Source organism: Manacus vitellinus, unplaced genomic scaffold (genome assembly GCF_001715985.3).
Source record: "Manacus vitellinus isolate BGI_N305 unplaced genomic scaffold, ASM171598v3 scaffold_43_pilon, whole genome shotgun sequence".
Taxonomy (NCBI): Eukaryota; Metazoa; Chordata; class Aves; order Passeriformes; family Pipridae; genus Manacus; species Manacus vitellinus.
Genome location: NW_021940560.1, coordinates 6,949,430 through 6,964,448, shown reverse-complemented (window position 1 = coordinate 6,964,448; position 15,019 = coordinate 6,949,430). Strand labels below are relative to the sequence as shown.

The 15,019-nt window shown below is 38.8% G+C and overlaps 1 protein-coding gene across 1 annotated transcript in view; it reads right to left on the bottom strand.

The window, feature by feature from the left end:
- Positions 1 to 8,860, bottom strand: part of TMEM163 (transmembrane protein 163) — a 37,966-nt gene extending 29,106 nt beyond the window's left edge. Inside the window, exons 1-2 of the mRNA XM_018078844.1 lie at positions 8,817 to 8,860; positions 7,615 to 7,706 (exon numbers count right to left, since the gene is read on the bottom strand). Of these exons, the coding sequence (XP_017934333.1) occupies positions 7,615 to 7,706; positions 8,817 to 8,849 (125 nt within the window). The 5' untranslated portion in view covers positions 8,850 to 8,860. The remainder of the gene's footprint in view (positions 1 to 7,614; positions 7,707 to 8,816) is intronic.
- Positions 8,861 to 15,019: the final 6,159 nt, after the last annotated feature.

Below are 15,019 nucleotides of genomic sequence, written 5' to 3'. Positions count from 1 at the left end.
TGTGCAGGGATAACCTTATGCACACATGCATTTCTGTCCAGATAAGAGCAAAGTTTAGGAATACTTTACCTTTGTCTTTATTTGGTACAATGAATTTAGGGAGAAATTATAGTGTTTAATAACTCAGCCTAATGGAGCACATCTAAAACTTGTATCTAGCCCTGGACTGGATGCAGAATTTCAGCTAAATATTTCTGAAGAAAGAATGGTTTGGAAATTTTCAGTGTGGTTAAAAAGAAACTATATTTCCCTTCCTATAAAGCACGTATTCAAGCATAGGTGAATACTTACCTTGAAAACTCTACACTGTGCCTCACTGTGTGGGAGAGATATGCAAGTGTCACATGAGGATGAACTCATGGTAACTGAGAACTACACAAGAGTTGCAGAGGTAGGTTCTGAGCTCTTTGAAGTTTGTAGGCCAGCTCCATACATTTGACACTTTTCCAGACCACTTAGGTGTTCCATTCACTCATCACAAAGGAGTTTTTCCTCCTGCCACAGAGGTTTGCCCTGAACTGTGGGTAGGTGTGGATTTTGCCATCTGTGCTTCAAGTCTCTTTCGTATGTATGGCACAGATAAAATTATCTCCAGTTTTTTCAATGTGACTGATATGTTGGGTCTGAACTGAGAGGATTATTTTCATTCAACACCACCTAAATAGACAGTGCTCATTTAGCCAGGCTAACCAGTACAGCAGAGCCAATCCACACAGAAAAATTTAAATACAGTACAAATGCTAAAAATTACAGAGATGGGGTTTTTTTAATTCTGTGAACCAAAAGAGAATATACCCTGCAAACATATAGATCGGTCTGCTTTCTTATTTGAATCAGAGGAAAGGAGACAGAAGAGCCAGACCTCACCTTGCAGGATGTCCTCCTATAAACAGTGACTTCTAATTCAAGCTTTGAGTGCAAAAGTAGGATACATCACAATCCCCATATTCCCAGCCTAATTGCAATGCACATATATCCAGCATAACTTCTGTAAGGCTCCCCAAGAGCAAATGCCAGGGTAAATATTCTCAAGTGGTGTCACTGAACATGAGCAAGAGAGAAAAAAGGGTTAAAATTACTTTGGAAGGAGAGGTTTGCTCCATCATAGGGTCTCACCTGGCATCCTGTTTTCTCAGTAACAAAGAAGCTCACAAGCCACTAACTCCCCACATTTGTCCAGCAGCCCCAAAGTGCCCATTTCCTTCAGCAGCAGGGGAGGTGACAATGGTGATGGCTTACAGAATCTGCACAGGGCAGGAGTAAAGTAAGAAAGGGTGATTCCAAGGATCACCCTCAAAGCAAAAATCACTGAGAGGATGAAAGCTTCTGGAGTGCCCTGGACTAGACAAAAAGCAGCTGGACAAGAGACTACAGAGTGAAAGTAGATTTGCAGTTCAAAGAGACAATGTAGAGCAAAGCAGTAAGGTATAATTTCATGAAGCCATAAAGCACCTTTCCCTAGTAACTGAAGGATACCATATAGGATATCTGACTTCCTCTGTCTTCCAAAAATGAATTGCACCAGAAAGTAAAGAGCAGGAGAACAAGGCACTGAGGGAACAGTTATCCATAACATACCCATGCAGACAAAGGGAACACAGCAAAGGGCAGTTCTTTCAGGTATATTCAGTTTGGAGTTGCATACACAGAGTTATGGAGATGATTTTATTACTGCTGTTTACTTAAGTCTAAATTCCAGAAAGCAGGTAACTAAGCAACTGGTAAAGGGTTTCTAAGCACCTGAATGGGCTTCTCCAAGGATCACATGCCTAAGGAGATGTAAGGTTATTAAACAAAAACTGTTCAAAGTTGCATTCTTCCACTTGATAAACATCCACTGATTCATGGTAATATTCGAAACACTAACATGTCTTTTTCCTGCAGTGCCTCATTTACCTGGAAAGTACTAACAATCAATAATGAATGCTAGGCATACTCTCTGAAAGAACAACTGACAAAATACACATAACCAGGAGACCAGCAAGCAAACAAGGAAAGGGATCAGCACACCGATGGTGTTGTAGTCATTGGGTATTATTAAAAGTCTGTTGATAACATTGGTATGCTTCATAAAATGTTTAAATATCCTAATTCCCATGTCATACTGTTACATAGCCAGAAGTTTCACACTCAATGCATGAAGTCCTAGGAAAAGGTCAGAATTTCTTTTCTTCCTTCCTCCCTGCATTGCATATCTCTGTGTAATGGATAACCCATATATAGATAGAGATAGAGGTTATATATAGATGATACAGATATAGACATAGACATAGGTATAGGTATGGATATAGATATGGTCTCCACACAGTGTATTTCTCCAGCTGCCTAAAAAATGAAAACCCCAGGCATGTTCTTCTTTCAACAGACAGAAAAAAATCACAACAATGTTTATAAACCAAAGCTATATATATATACATATACACAATTTAGAAATAAGATGTACATCTCTATTACTGAGATTGTTAAACATAGGGGTAGGGCAGTGAGGGGTGAAAGAGATTCTTAATTGCTGGATCCAGCATTCCAATTATGAATGGAATTAATATTTACTATTTACTCCATCCCTGAGAAGCAGTCAAATATCTTTCTTAGAGATTGCTTTTAGCTCAAACTAAATTAGAAATTTTTGGATTAAGCTCTCATGAGTTGTGTTCTTCTGAATGTCAAAACAGGTGAGAATACCAGTTCATCCTTCCCATAATGTAAGAACCCATGATTTAAATCCACAGGGCAGGCATTTTTCACTTGGCCAATAGGTTCAGCATTCTGGCAGTATCAAATCCAGCTGCCACAGCTGAAGTGTAATGTGTGGAGACGAAAGTTAAATCACAGACATATAGCAATTTGTTTAGATAATGTCTGATTGCAAAATGACTATTTTCTTCTGGCAAAAAGCTTTCTCAGAAGCAGGTGGAGGTATGACAGATATCTGCACCCGTGTCTGGCACACTGTAAATTCTCTCTAATTCTTGTCTTTTTAATATTACTGTCAGTGTTTTGGACAATGTAAGAAAAAAGGGATATATCTGCATTTGTTATATATTATGTCATGGCAACATAGAGCATCACAAATTTGTTTAAAATTATTAGTCCATGATAGAATTTAAATTTCTTATTACAGTAATTAAGGAATGAATAGTCAGAGTCTGAAATATGCAAACAAAAAAAAAACCCCAATGAACCAACCAATCAAAAACCCAACAAACCACACCAAAACAGTGAAAGAAATGTGTGTTTTCTGCTCTTGGCATGATCCAGAATGTTCATTATGAGTAAGGTTTCCTATTTACTCTGGCACTGGGTTAAGAAAGATATTGCCAGACTGGTTCCTGGGAAACACAGAATTTAACTTGGTACCATCAACAAAATAATATATAACAAACACCAGCTGCAACTGTCAAGAATCACTATGTTAAATATGCTGTACTGAGTTAGTTTTTGCAATACAGACTCAGTAGCCAAAAACTCCAAGGAGCAGTGGATCTCACAGGCATAGTCAGACACTCAGTGCTGAGTTCTCTGTACAGAAAAGATTTTTCCAACCAATTGTCCTTCAAAAGCTCTGTCCTTTAAAGCTTTTTCACTAGGCTGTGCATGTACTTTGTTATTCTGTTTTCTCGATCTTCTCTTTTTTGATAGTGTTTCTCACTTTCTCCTCACACACATTTCCAGCACTACAATCCAACTCCTTCATTCCTTAACTTAACAGAAGCAAAGAGTTGCCCTTAGACTGCATAGCTGGTGACTAGTTCAACATCTCATGAGACATTTTTCCAATTCTTTATTAAGAAATTACTTCTATTCTTATTTACAGGATTTATTTAAGCCCATGAAAACCCATTGTTACTGCACCAATTTCAATAAATTCCTTCCTTCAACAGAATTTAGATTTGCTTCAGCAACCCAATAAGCTATTATGTCACTAAAGATTTACTAAAGGCAGAATATTCAAGATATCTGTAAACTGGTGATGGAGAACAGGAATGGGGAACCATTCAGGTTTCTTTGCACATCTTGAATGTCTCAGTGCTCAGCCAGTGTTCAAATCACAAACCAGAAGACTGGATTTAGAGCTGTAACCTGACAAATCAACTCTGCTTTGAGCAGGGGTTTGGACTGATGACCTCCATCACAGCACTGCACAAAACTCCCCCCACACCAGGCCTAAAGCACGCAGGTGGTGGGTCTCTGCTTTATCAGCTACATCAGGGTATATTGCTTTTGGTTTCTCCTCTCATGAGAAAAATAAGGTATTGAAAAAGTTTTATTTTAGTCATAAATTTAAGGCTCATGGAAACTAAAGAGGTGATTGGTGACAGTCAACATGGCTTCACTAATGGCAAATTGTGCCACAGGATTACAGCTGTGGAAGGTGAGGGAAGAGCAACTGATACAATCTACCTGGACTTGCACAAAGTGAAACACTGTCCTGCGTGGCATTCTTGTCTCTGAACAGGAGAGAGGTGGATTTGATGGATGAACTACTCAGTGGATAAGGAATTGGTTGGGTGGTTGCACTCAAAGAGTTGGGGTCAACAACTCAATGTCCAAGTGGAGACCAGTGACTAGTGATGTTCTCTGGGAGCTGATACTGGGACTGGTGCTGTTTAACACCTTTGCTGGTGACATGGACAGTGGGATTGAGGGCACACTCAGCCAGTTTGCTGTGTGGTGTGGTTGACGCCCTGGAGGGAAGGGATGACACTGAAAGGATGTACACAGCAAAAGTACCTTCTCATCTCGCCCCAGAAAATGAGAGAAATCAAACTATCTAATAAAAATGAAAACCATTGAATGGAGTTAAACTCAGCAGGACAAATTTTCATGATAGTTTCAGCACTCCAATTCCCCTGAAGTCAAATGGGAATGCATTGGTTCATTTTAGCAGAACTTGGCACAGCAAGCATTTTTGTACTGTTAGGAGTGCCAGCCCATAAAATGTTGCATCTCTATCTGCCATATGGCTACATCTTAAGTAAAACTACGCAGTCCTTTTACATGGTAGCATTTTATTCTAAGTATTTAATTCATAGCACAGAATGAGTCAGGCTGGATTCTCCGTCTCTTTTTCTGGGGGTTTGTTTCTCAGTCTGTCTTTATGTTCTCTCTCAATGACGTCCAGCAGTAAGGACTGAATGTAGCTTTGCCTTTCCATGAGAGGCTTTCCACTGATTTCAACAGATTTTGGATCAATCTCTTGCTGTCAAGTTTATGAGACAGGAAGTTTTATAAATTTGCAAAACAAAATTAATTGGCAATTCCACTTGGCTTTTGCCACAGAGCTAAGGATATTTTCAGATCTGTTAGGATACACAGACAAAGGTACTATTTAAATCAATAAAAGACAGACCTATCAATAAAGAACTAAACCAAAGCCACTCTGGCACACCTCACTCTGGCAAACAGGCTCCCGCACTAAGGCAGAATGTGGCCAGGCACGCAGAGACAGGAATAGCACACGGCACAACGTAAGCACCTACACAAATTTGCACCAGAAGTGAAGAGCAGACTGGCCCACTGAGGCACTGGCACAGAGGAGACAAGGACTGTGTTAGAGCAGGTGTGGTTACAGGACATGCGATACAAAGATTATTCATAAGGTGAGCAAGCAGCCAGCAGGCGTCATTGTAACATTGTCCCAGCTAGAGCAAAAGTAATTACATGCAGCCTTTCAAGCAAGAGATTGATTAAACACAACAGGAAATTAGAAATGTGCCTCCCTCAAAAATCTGACACAGTAAGAATTGCCTTAAGCAACACAACCATCTCATCATCCCTCTTTGCTTGTCAGCGTTATGGTAATTCTCCTGTCAGCTCTAGAAACAGAAAGGTAACCAGACTGACTGTCCAGTGATTCATATTCCCAGCATATGGGAACAGTCTTTCACTCAGTACTGATCCCACCATGTAATCTTATCTGTCTTCAACTAAATGGGCATGGTAAGTAATTCATTGATTTAATTTAGCCTTATGTAAAGGAGAGGAAAATTAAAATTGAGCGTTAGTTTAGGAAAATACGTTTGCTACCTTGCTTTTTCACTTTACTGCTTTAGCCATAAGGATATGTTGATTCTTCTTTTTTATTGGGAATTTTGTTCTCTGTAAAGTAGTTTACAAGGTTCACTTGAAAAAGCTCAACAGAAGGGGATTTCAAAAATATGTTAATTGGATGTTGACAGGAATCTCTGTGGACACCCACAAAAGCAAAATACTCAGGAAATATCTGTTAAGATCTCCAAATCTGTGCAGGAAGACTAATTTTAATCACATATTTCTGAATTTATTTTTATGAATCAACGCCACATCAGTCCTTTATGGCCTTTTATTTCAAACTGTTCTGTATGGAGCCCTGCCAGAAAGGAACTCACAGCACTGGCAAGCTGTTGCATGAGCTTGAGTTAATGCATGTAAAAATACTGCTTATTTTTTTCTTAGTTTTTAGGAAAAGACTATGAAGATGAGTTATAGACCCTTCTGTCTGGCCTTTTTTTTTCGATCCTACCAGTTATGTACAAGTTCAGTTTTATCAGATTGCCCTTCTTGTTGAAGGGACACCATTAGAGGTGTCTCAGCACAAAACCTACCTTATCCTTCTTTATTGTAAAATTGTAATCTAGTCCAGGGGATAGTTGAACTGTTTTCAAACAAGCCAGATGGGATACTGCTAGCAATGGCAGCACAGAGCAAACCCAAAGCAGACAAATGTACTGCAATTCTCTATCTAGTTGTACTCAAAATTTGAGTAGGAGCTTCAGATTTTCTTTATGCACTAGATGGAAAAATCCTTGAGTCAATCTCAAGCTGGTCTTCTCAGCTACCACATGTATCCCCAACAGAAATACTGCACAGTGATGCAGAATACAATGCCCACCATGACCAATATTGCACTGCAAATGTAAGCTCTTTTTTCCCATGGGATACATATAGCAAGTATTAAAAATGGGGAAAAAAAACTACGTGCTTGCAAAGCAAACATAAAGAAGACATGTAAGTACTGCTACACTCTTACTTACAAAAAAACCCAAACAAACAAACAAAAAAAACCAGGGGGGTGTCTCTCTCTCAGTACAGCAGTTACAACAACCTGTGCCACCCTACCATCATATCACTAATATGGACTCAATCTTACCAGATGGTCTGTAATCTCAACTTCCAATAATATCACTGAGTGTTGAAGTGATTTACATCCAAAGAGAAGGGATTCACGTTTCTAACTTGTTAAAGGAGGTAAAAATATAATACAAGCAACAATTTAAAAAACATACTCTAGTAAGAATAATGCAGTAAGATGCAAAATAAAAGATTTAAAAATCTATTGCAGATTGTAAATACAGTTTGTTTGATACAGGTGCTGCAAGGGAGAAAAAAAAAATCACAAAGACCTGAAAGTTGCTATCTTGGCTAAAAAGAAACTGAAAATCACAATCCCAGGGAGGTTTGCCTAAGGAAAGGCTGCGTGTTTGGGACCAAACAGTAAGCTGGCAGTAGGAAAGAATACTTGCTGACATGACAAAGTGCTTTTTGTCAAAGCTCTGGAGTCTGTAGCATAACAGCTTGACAACAAAAGCTCTGCAGGTCTCTCCCAGAGCCAGAAGTACAGTGAAGTGTACTTACATGTACTCCCTGTGTGCAGAATGCACAGCGGCTGCGTTGCTGTATCGCCACAAAACTATCGCTGACGACAAAACATCCAGGGTGGCATCAAACTGCAAGAGAGACAGAGTCAATGGCTTTGCTGGCTATTAAATGTGCCCTGTGCTAAGAGCAGTGCATTTACTGTCCTGCTGCACAGGCACAGAGCAGCTTCAAATAAATCACTTTAATGAAAGCAGGATTTACATTTATTGAATTGATCTTCACATTTTCGCCATGTATTATTGCATAATGACACACTTCAGAGGTCAGGAAGTCAATCAAGCGATTAAAAACTTATTTATTTTTAATCCATCACTTGTAGAGAAATTAAGGATAAAAAAGAGCCACCACAATCTGCAACTGTGGCACGACAAGAGTTAAAATACTAATATTCTTCTTATGCAAAGATTCTGAAGAAAGAAGTGTTTGGAAGTGCCTGGCAGTCATTCCTTTTTCTTGCAGTCACTAATTTCTTGCAATAGAAGGTTTTGTTTCAAAGCAAGAAAATACTAACTTTTTTCAAAATCCCATTGTATCCAGATTTCATATTATATGAATATGTTATCCTGTATCATCAGGAAAATTGCCATATTTGTATTTCCAGTTAATGAAGACACCAAAAATTAGGCTTGTCCCACTGTAAGAACTTTCATCCTTACATCAAGCTTTCTAGAGTCATCTAACCTTCAAATTTGAAAGTAAGAGACAAATTATTTGATATGAGTCATTGCTTGTAGTTGGGAACTTTTTGCTCTGCTGCTAATCAGGAAAGTCATGGCAAGGACTAGAGAGGCAAGCTGTCATTCCAAAGTCAAATAGCAGTCTTACCATAGACTTCAATAGGAACATGGTAACATAAAATTCACAAGGGAACTTTGGAATTTGGCTCAAGTTCAACAAAAAAGCGAGAGATTTTGTAGAAGAAAACATTATCTACTGATGATGAGATGCAAGCATTGATATTAACTCCAATATAAGACTTAGTGGGCAGAAACTGAAAAAGTATAATGCAAACATCCTTCCCAATGTTTGATTTCAACAATACTTTTCCTAATCCATCACTGACTTTGCACAACTTGCCATGAAATTACCATAAGAAAAAATACAGTATTTCATGTTTAGGGAAAGCCCATTAAAAAAATAAAAGGGATAGAGAATATTTAAATGTATCTTCTACTTACAGCAAATCCAAAGGAGGATGCACTGTATCTCATTACGGAGACAGCTGAAGGAAAAAAAACATTATTTAGAATCACTTTAAATTTTTTTGTATCCTTTCTTCTTCACTCATTCAAGATCTACCAAACTTGTTTCAACACATAGGCTTAGTTCCACCCAGTTCCCACTAGAACAACCTGACCAACAGTTCAAAATGTCTACAAGAAAGGCCTTGTGCTGCAGGAAATGGTCAGGTCACTTGAAGGATGCTTTTCTTTCTTGCAAAACTGTAATGGAGCAGATCTTAGAATAGCATTCAGATATTTTTATGAAATATACTGTGTTTTAGATGCAGACTGGAGTAAAAACATTTTGGAACTACAATTTCAAGCTCTCAGAAAACTGTACATGTCTCAAGGTGCTCCTTGCTACAGCCAGGAGTTTCAAGTCCCCTGAACTGGATGACAGAAAACTATGCAGGCCCATGGAGACTTCTTGAGTGCCATCTTTTTGACAAAAAGCCTAAGGACAATTCACACAGCCCCAGGAAATGCTTCAAATCCCATCAAATATGTGATTTCCAGAGAAAAAAGCATTAGTAGGAAAATTGACCAGGTCTGATTTTGACTGAATACTACCTCTAAAAAATAAACAAGACTCTAAAAATGGTCTAACATCTAGGAAAAATATACTACTTTTATAATTTTACTCCATGCATCCTAATTCCATCCCCTCACACTTTCCAATTCTAGGAGATGCTGTGCAAGAAAAATACTTCTGGAGCCCAGAGGAATACCAGGGAAGAAGGAGGCAGCAAGGTAAGAGGCCATCACCTGAGACTTCATCAAACTGCAACTCTCCCAGGCTGACAGCCTGGGTATGCCAAGCTCTCAAACACTGAGCAGCTCCAGCTTCTTGCTGTGTTTTATAAAAGGACTACCTGAACCTGTGCTCCCTGAAAAAACTCACAGCCCTCTAGTTCCAATATTCAGAGAGTCTGAAATACAGCCTAAAAGGATTGATTTTACTTCTTTTTTATGAACAAATATCAGCTAACTTACTAAGGAAAAAAAAAACAACAAACAAACCCACAAAACAGACTCAAAACGACTCATCAGTGACTTTGTAAATCTTAAGCTGACAAACACAATATCTGATTTTCAGTATTCCAGTATTCATTAGAACAGCTTGGCAGAACAGAGATGCTATGGTTTGACTGTTCTTTTCAGTAACAGCAAGTTGCAGTTCTGTGGCACTTATCTGGATAAACAGAAAATAAAATCTTGGGAAAAATAACCCTTTTGTTATGGATCTAAGACCTAGTTGTGGCCATGACCATGCCACGTGTCACAAATATTTGTGACTTTATCATTACAGTTGGCCAAACCAAAAAGAAAAGTCATCAAGTTCTTTTCCAGATTCCAGTTTTCTCCAAGTTGAAGAGTATTGAAACAGTTAGTGTAGATTTACGTCTCCCTCTCATTTTTAAATCATAATGTCCCACACTTCATCTCCTAGGTAAAAAAAGAGGCTATATTTCTTGGTCAGACTTGCCAGGCAAGAGCTTGAAGTGATCCATCTGCAAATTTCAACACTTCACGGTATAATAATATATTACCTATCAAATTTTCCCTGTCTGCCTCCTTAGAGGCATGATTTCAAAAACTGCAGAACTTGCATTTAAAAAAAAAGGGCATTCACAGGTACATACAAACTTGCAATGTTCCTGTCATTACTGCTTGCATATGATGCAGTTCAAAGCAACACTTTTACTCCTACTTCTATTTCTAGCCTGCCCCTGTAGTAGAATAACTCCTCAGTTTTCACTAAATTGCCAGTTTCTTTCCTAACTCAGATCCTGACTTAAAACAAGCAAACTTTATGACTCCTTTAAAAATGAATTTGTTCTTTCTCTGGGTGATGAACTGCATGCAGAGAGCCACACCTTATGGTATGCTTTAGGGGACATATTTGTTGTATTTAAAACACAAGATCCTTAGCATGAGAACTGTCTTTATTTTATGTATTCTACCCCAGCACTAAGACACAATCTGTTTGACCTGAGCTATCCAGAATACTAATGAAAAACAAGTATTAACTAGCAGTGTCACAAGTCTGCTCAACCTTTTTGCTAACTAGTGACTACAGCTCAGACTGGCACCCTACAACGCTAACTTGTAGTGGTGAAAGGCCATAATAAAGGTAGCAATGACCATTTAAGCACTGGAAAGATTTTTTTTTTTATATTATTTATTTACATAAACAACCCTTTTTTTTTTCTTTCAGAGTCAAATAACAACATTAAAGCACCTTCAGCCCTGACTTCAGCACGTTAATACTTCTAGCTGACAAGTACAGTCACAAAGCTCACCAGTAAGTCACCCCAGGTTAAATGGGATATTTGTCCATGGATCCAGGCTCTATGGCAGTGAAAACATCTGCAGTATTGGCTTATAGGGTATCAGCCAAGAGAGGTTGCCACAGACTGACCACACTAAGAATGACTGACTCCCACTGCAGCCACTGAAGCTGAAGGGACTTCTAGGGAAGTACTTCTTGGTAGCCAAAGATTTGAGACCCCTGGGCAAAGGAATAATCCATGGTCCTTATGACTCCAGTGTCCCTGCTGACTTCCAGGAGCAATTTGTGGCTCTGCAGGAATGGTCCATACAGCCTTGGCTCATCTCTCCCCTTCCTTCTTCTCAATATGCATTTACAGCTATTCCCAGAGAAGCACGTGCTGTAAGAAAAACCCCAAAGATTCCTAATCTCCCTATTGAATCAGTACAATGGTGGGAAACAAGCAATGAGGAAAGAACAGAGCAGGCAGCTTAAAAATCCTGTGAGGCCACTGTGTACATTTAGCAGCTCCACTGCCATGACAGCAGGACCCTGCTTTTAGCTGGTTTATTGGCTAAATTGGACAACATTTTATTACCTCTACAATAAAGCAGATAATCCTGATGCATTTTCCTGACATTTGTAAACAGAACTTGCAAGCAATCAGAAACTAAAAATAGAGCCAGCACAGTAAGCCACAAATCTACCACTGCCTCCACCTGCACAGCAATAGCAGTTTGTGAAGTCTGCCAACAAACTGCTCAGATTTTGATGTAATTCCTTCACCCCTTACAAAGTGATTCCAAATAAAGAAAAATACCCCATTTCGCACACATTCTACCCTCAACAAAATAATGGTTTTATTCACTTCATGGGCCTCAGAAAAATCATGTAACTAGGACCCTAACCCAACAAAATAGTTCCAATTTAACTCTTCAGTCATCTAGACTAGATGATGGTATTTTCTAAAAATCCCTCACGACAACTTAAGGCAAAGAACAGACATGTGATACTGTTAATACTTGTAAAAAATGCTACAGACCAGGACCAACAGGCACAGATGCCTTTTCCGAGGTACCTTCTCCCTTCTTCAAAATTCTAGTAGAGCAAAATTTGAGGATTTCTGCCATCAGCACAGCAGCTACAAATGGCTGCCCCACATCCAACATCTCAGACACAAGTCTGCCAGATACCTAATCTACATGGGGAGATCCAGAGCTATCCATCAGTGTCATGTTCCTGGCTCCACATTTCTACCCCAAAGTCACTTGGCAAAACTGTACCAACCCTACCTATACAAAATCTTCAGCTCATTTTCCTAGTTTATAATTGCTTCAACGTGGTAAAGACCCTTACTTCTGTGCAGTACCATCATACCATTATGTGTGTGTCTACCAAGTGGAAACTTAAATATAATGTATATCAAACCTGGATCTTCATCTCATTAGAATTTATGACCAGTTCGTAAAGAAGTCCCTAAGAGGGTTCATTTTCCACCTGCCTGAAAGGTGTCATAGCAACGCTGTGCAGAATGAACTGCAGGGAAGTACCAGAAGACTTCAATCCTTGGGGAAGACCCAGTGGGAACTCAGTGCACAAGACTCTAAAGAGCCAGACATCATGTCCTCACCTCTGCTTCTGCCTGGGCCATGACTATGAGGTCAAGAACACACTCTTCTCAAGCCTTGTGTTTTTTTAATTTCTGAATTTGTTTTCTGTACAAATTCTACACACTTCAGAGCAGGACCTGTATCTTCCAGTCTCTCTGCTGTCTCCTGGACTACAAGCAGAGCTGGAATTTCTGGATTATATATGTGTACTAAAGTAACAAAGCTAAGGAACCTAGGATTTATTATTCCCTTCCTTCAAAGAGAAAGTACAATCCCACCAAAACTATTAAACAGCTTTACTTTTTCCTTTGTTTTTTTTTTTAAAGTCTGAGATCCTTGACATAAATGACTACTGCTTAATAACAATATACTTTGCTTCTTCCATTAAAAAAAAATCCTCAAGGCATCCTAAAAATTTTTGCAGGTTCAGTGAGGTAACAAATTTTGATATAGGAAGTTTTAAAGCTTTCCAAGAATATTTTTCTTTCCTTGTCTATCATGCCAAATTGTTTTGGTTGTTTGTTTTCATCTATTGCAATGGTCAAACCTTTAGCAGCTGCAAACTTCCATAACTTCATTGGCTTCAGTGAACTACAACAGTGTATATCAGTTGAAGATTTTCCTCATTTCCTACTACAGAAGCAGTAGAGTTTCAGGACTTTGTGCAAAGGTTTTCCTTTAATCCACACAGTTCTTTCCAATTTGCTGACAAGTTAGAAAAAAAAGATTGTTATTTTTATTGTTATTGTAATCTCTGACTTCAGGATTTTCTATATTAAATCATTCATTTTTCAATCTTTCAATTTCAGAATTTTTTTAAAACTGATTTTTTTGTGGTTCTTGCAAAGAGATGTCCATTTTCCCTTAATCCCCTTTATTTACATGTTTTTGTTTATATTTGTCTTGTGGCTTCATCTTTGCCTCACTGAAAAATATCAGACAATTTCCATTTCAGGGTTAAATATTCACAACATGGGCTTTCATGCAGGCAGGGTGGATGTGGTTTTCTGAAACTGAATATTCACTACACCATGGTGTTCACCAATAGCAGCAATCTCAAAGAACAGCAAAGCAGTCCAGTCCTAAAGTTTACTTATCTCCAGGTTCACTTCTGTTTGATTTGCTTTCATCTTCCTATTTACTACCAAAAGAGCAGTCAGGCCTCCACTGGCATGTCCCACAAATGGGCCACAGTGGGCAAACTGGCACAGCTGCACAATCCTGAACTCTGAAATAAAAAAAAAATAAAAACAACAACAACAACAAAACAAAAACAAACAAACCCCCCAAAAACCTAGAAAAAAACTTACCAAAAAAATCGTATAACTTTTCAAATCATGAAAACATTACCCATGTGGAGAACACAGTGAACCAGCTTTCTCTACAACACTCAGTAAACAGTCCCCAAGAGCACACCTGTAATATAAAAAAACCTGAGCATAAAACTACTGAATGATGGAGACACATAGACACTGGTGGTAAATCTGCTCCTGATTTCAGAAAAAAAATAATGCCTGGGATCTCTTTTAACAGCTGCTGAAATACCTTCTATGTACAGCAAGCTTTCACTGCCACTCTTCAGTGAGTAGAACACTAATAAATGGCCAGCCAACTATACCAAAGCCATCAATTTTGTATGTCACCCTTTCCAGCACAGGTAGAGATGAACACCAGAAAACAGTTATTTAAGCAAAGCTGTTTGTAAAGCCAGAAATGAGGCAAGTCCCATAAGGCAGAGTTCACAGCAATTTCTCAGCCTGCTCAAAATCCCAGGCAGGGACAATATCCCAGCATGTGCAAGGGCTGTGCAGGGCTGGGAGAGAGCAGGATCCCTCCTGTCTGGCATCCTACTGCTTCACACTCTGCTCTGCTTCCTCTCTCAGGTGCCAACCTTCTGTTTTCAAACAGGATCATCTCAAAAGAAGAACACAAATAAAGCAGAGAAAAGGAGGACTTGACGTTTTTGTTTAGTTTTGGCTTTCCAGGGGGCAGGAACTAAAAGAAGGCCAATATGTTACAGCTCCAACTGAGCTTTATCAGGATACTGAATGTATACATTGGCATTTAAGAATAGAAATAATAAAACTTGAAGGGCTGTAAGAAACTTCCAATTTTCCTTCTAGGTACATGGTGCAAACCTTCTGCAATTGAACATACAGGTGCATACTTTAATCTGTTGTATTTCAAATGGGGTCACTTAAATCACCCAAAATAACTCACTGCAATGACATTAGAGCACATTGTCTTTTAATGAAACTATGTATTATTGATGTCCC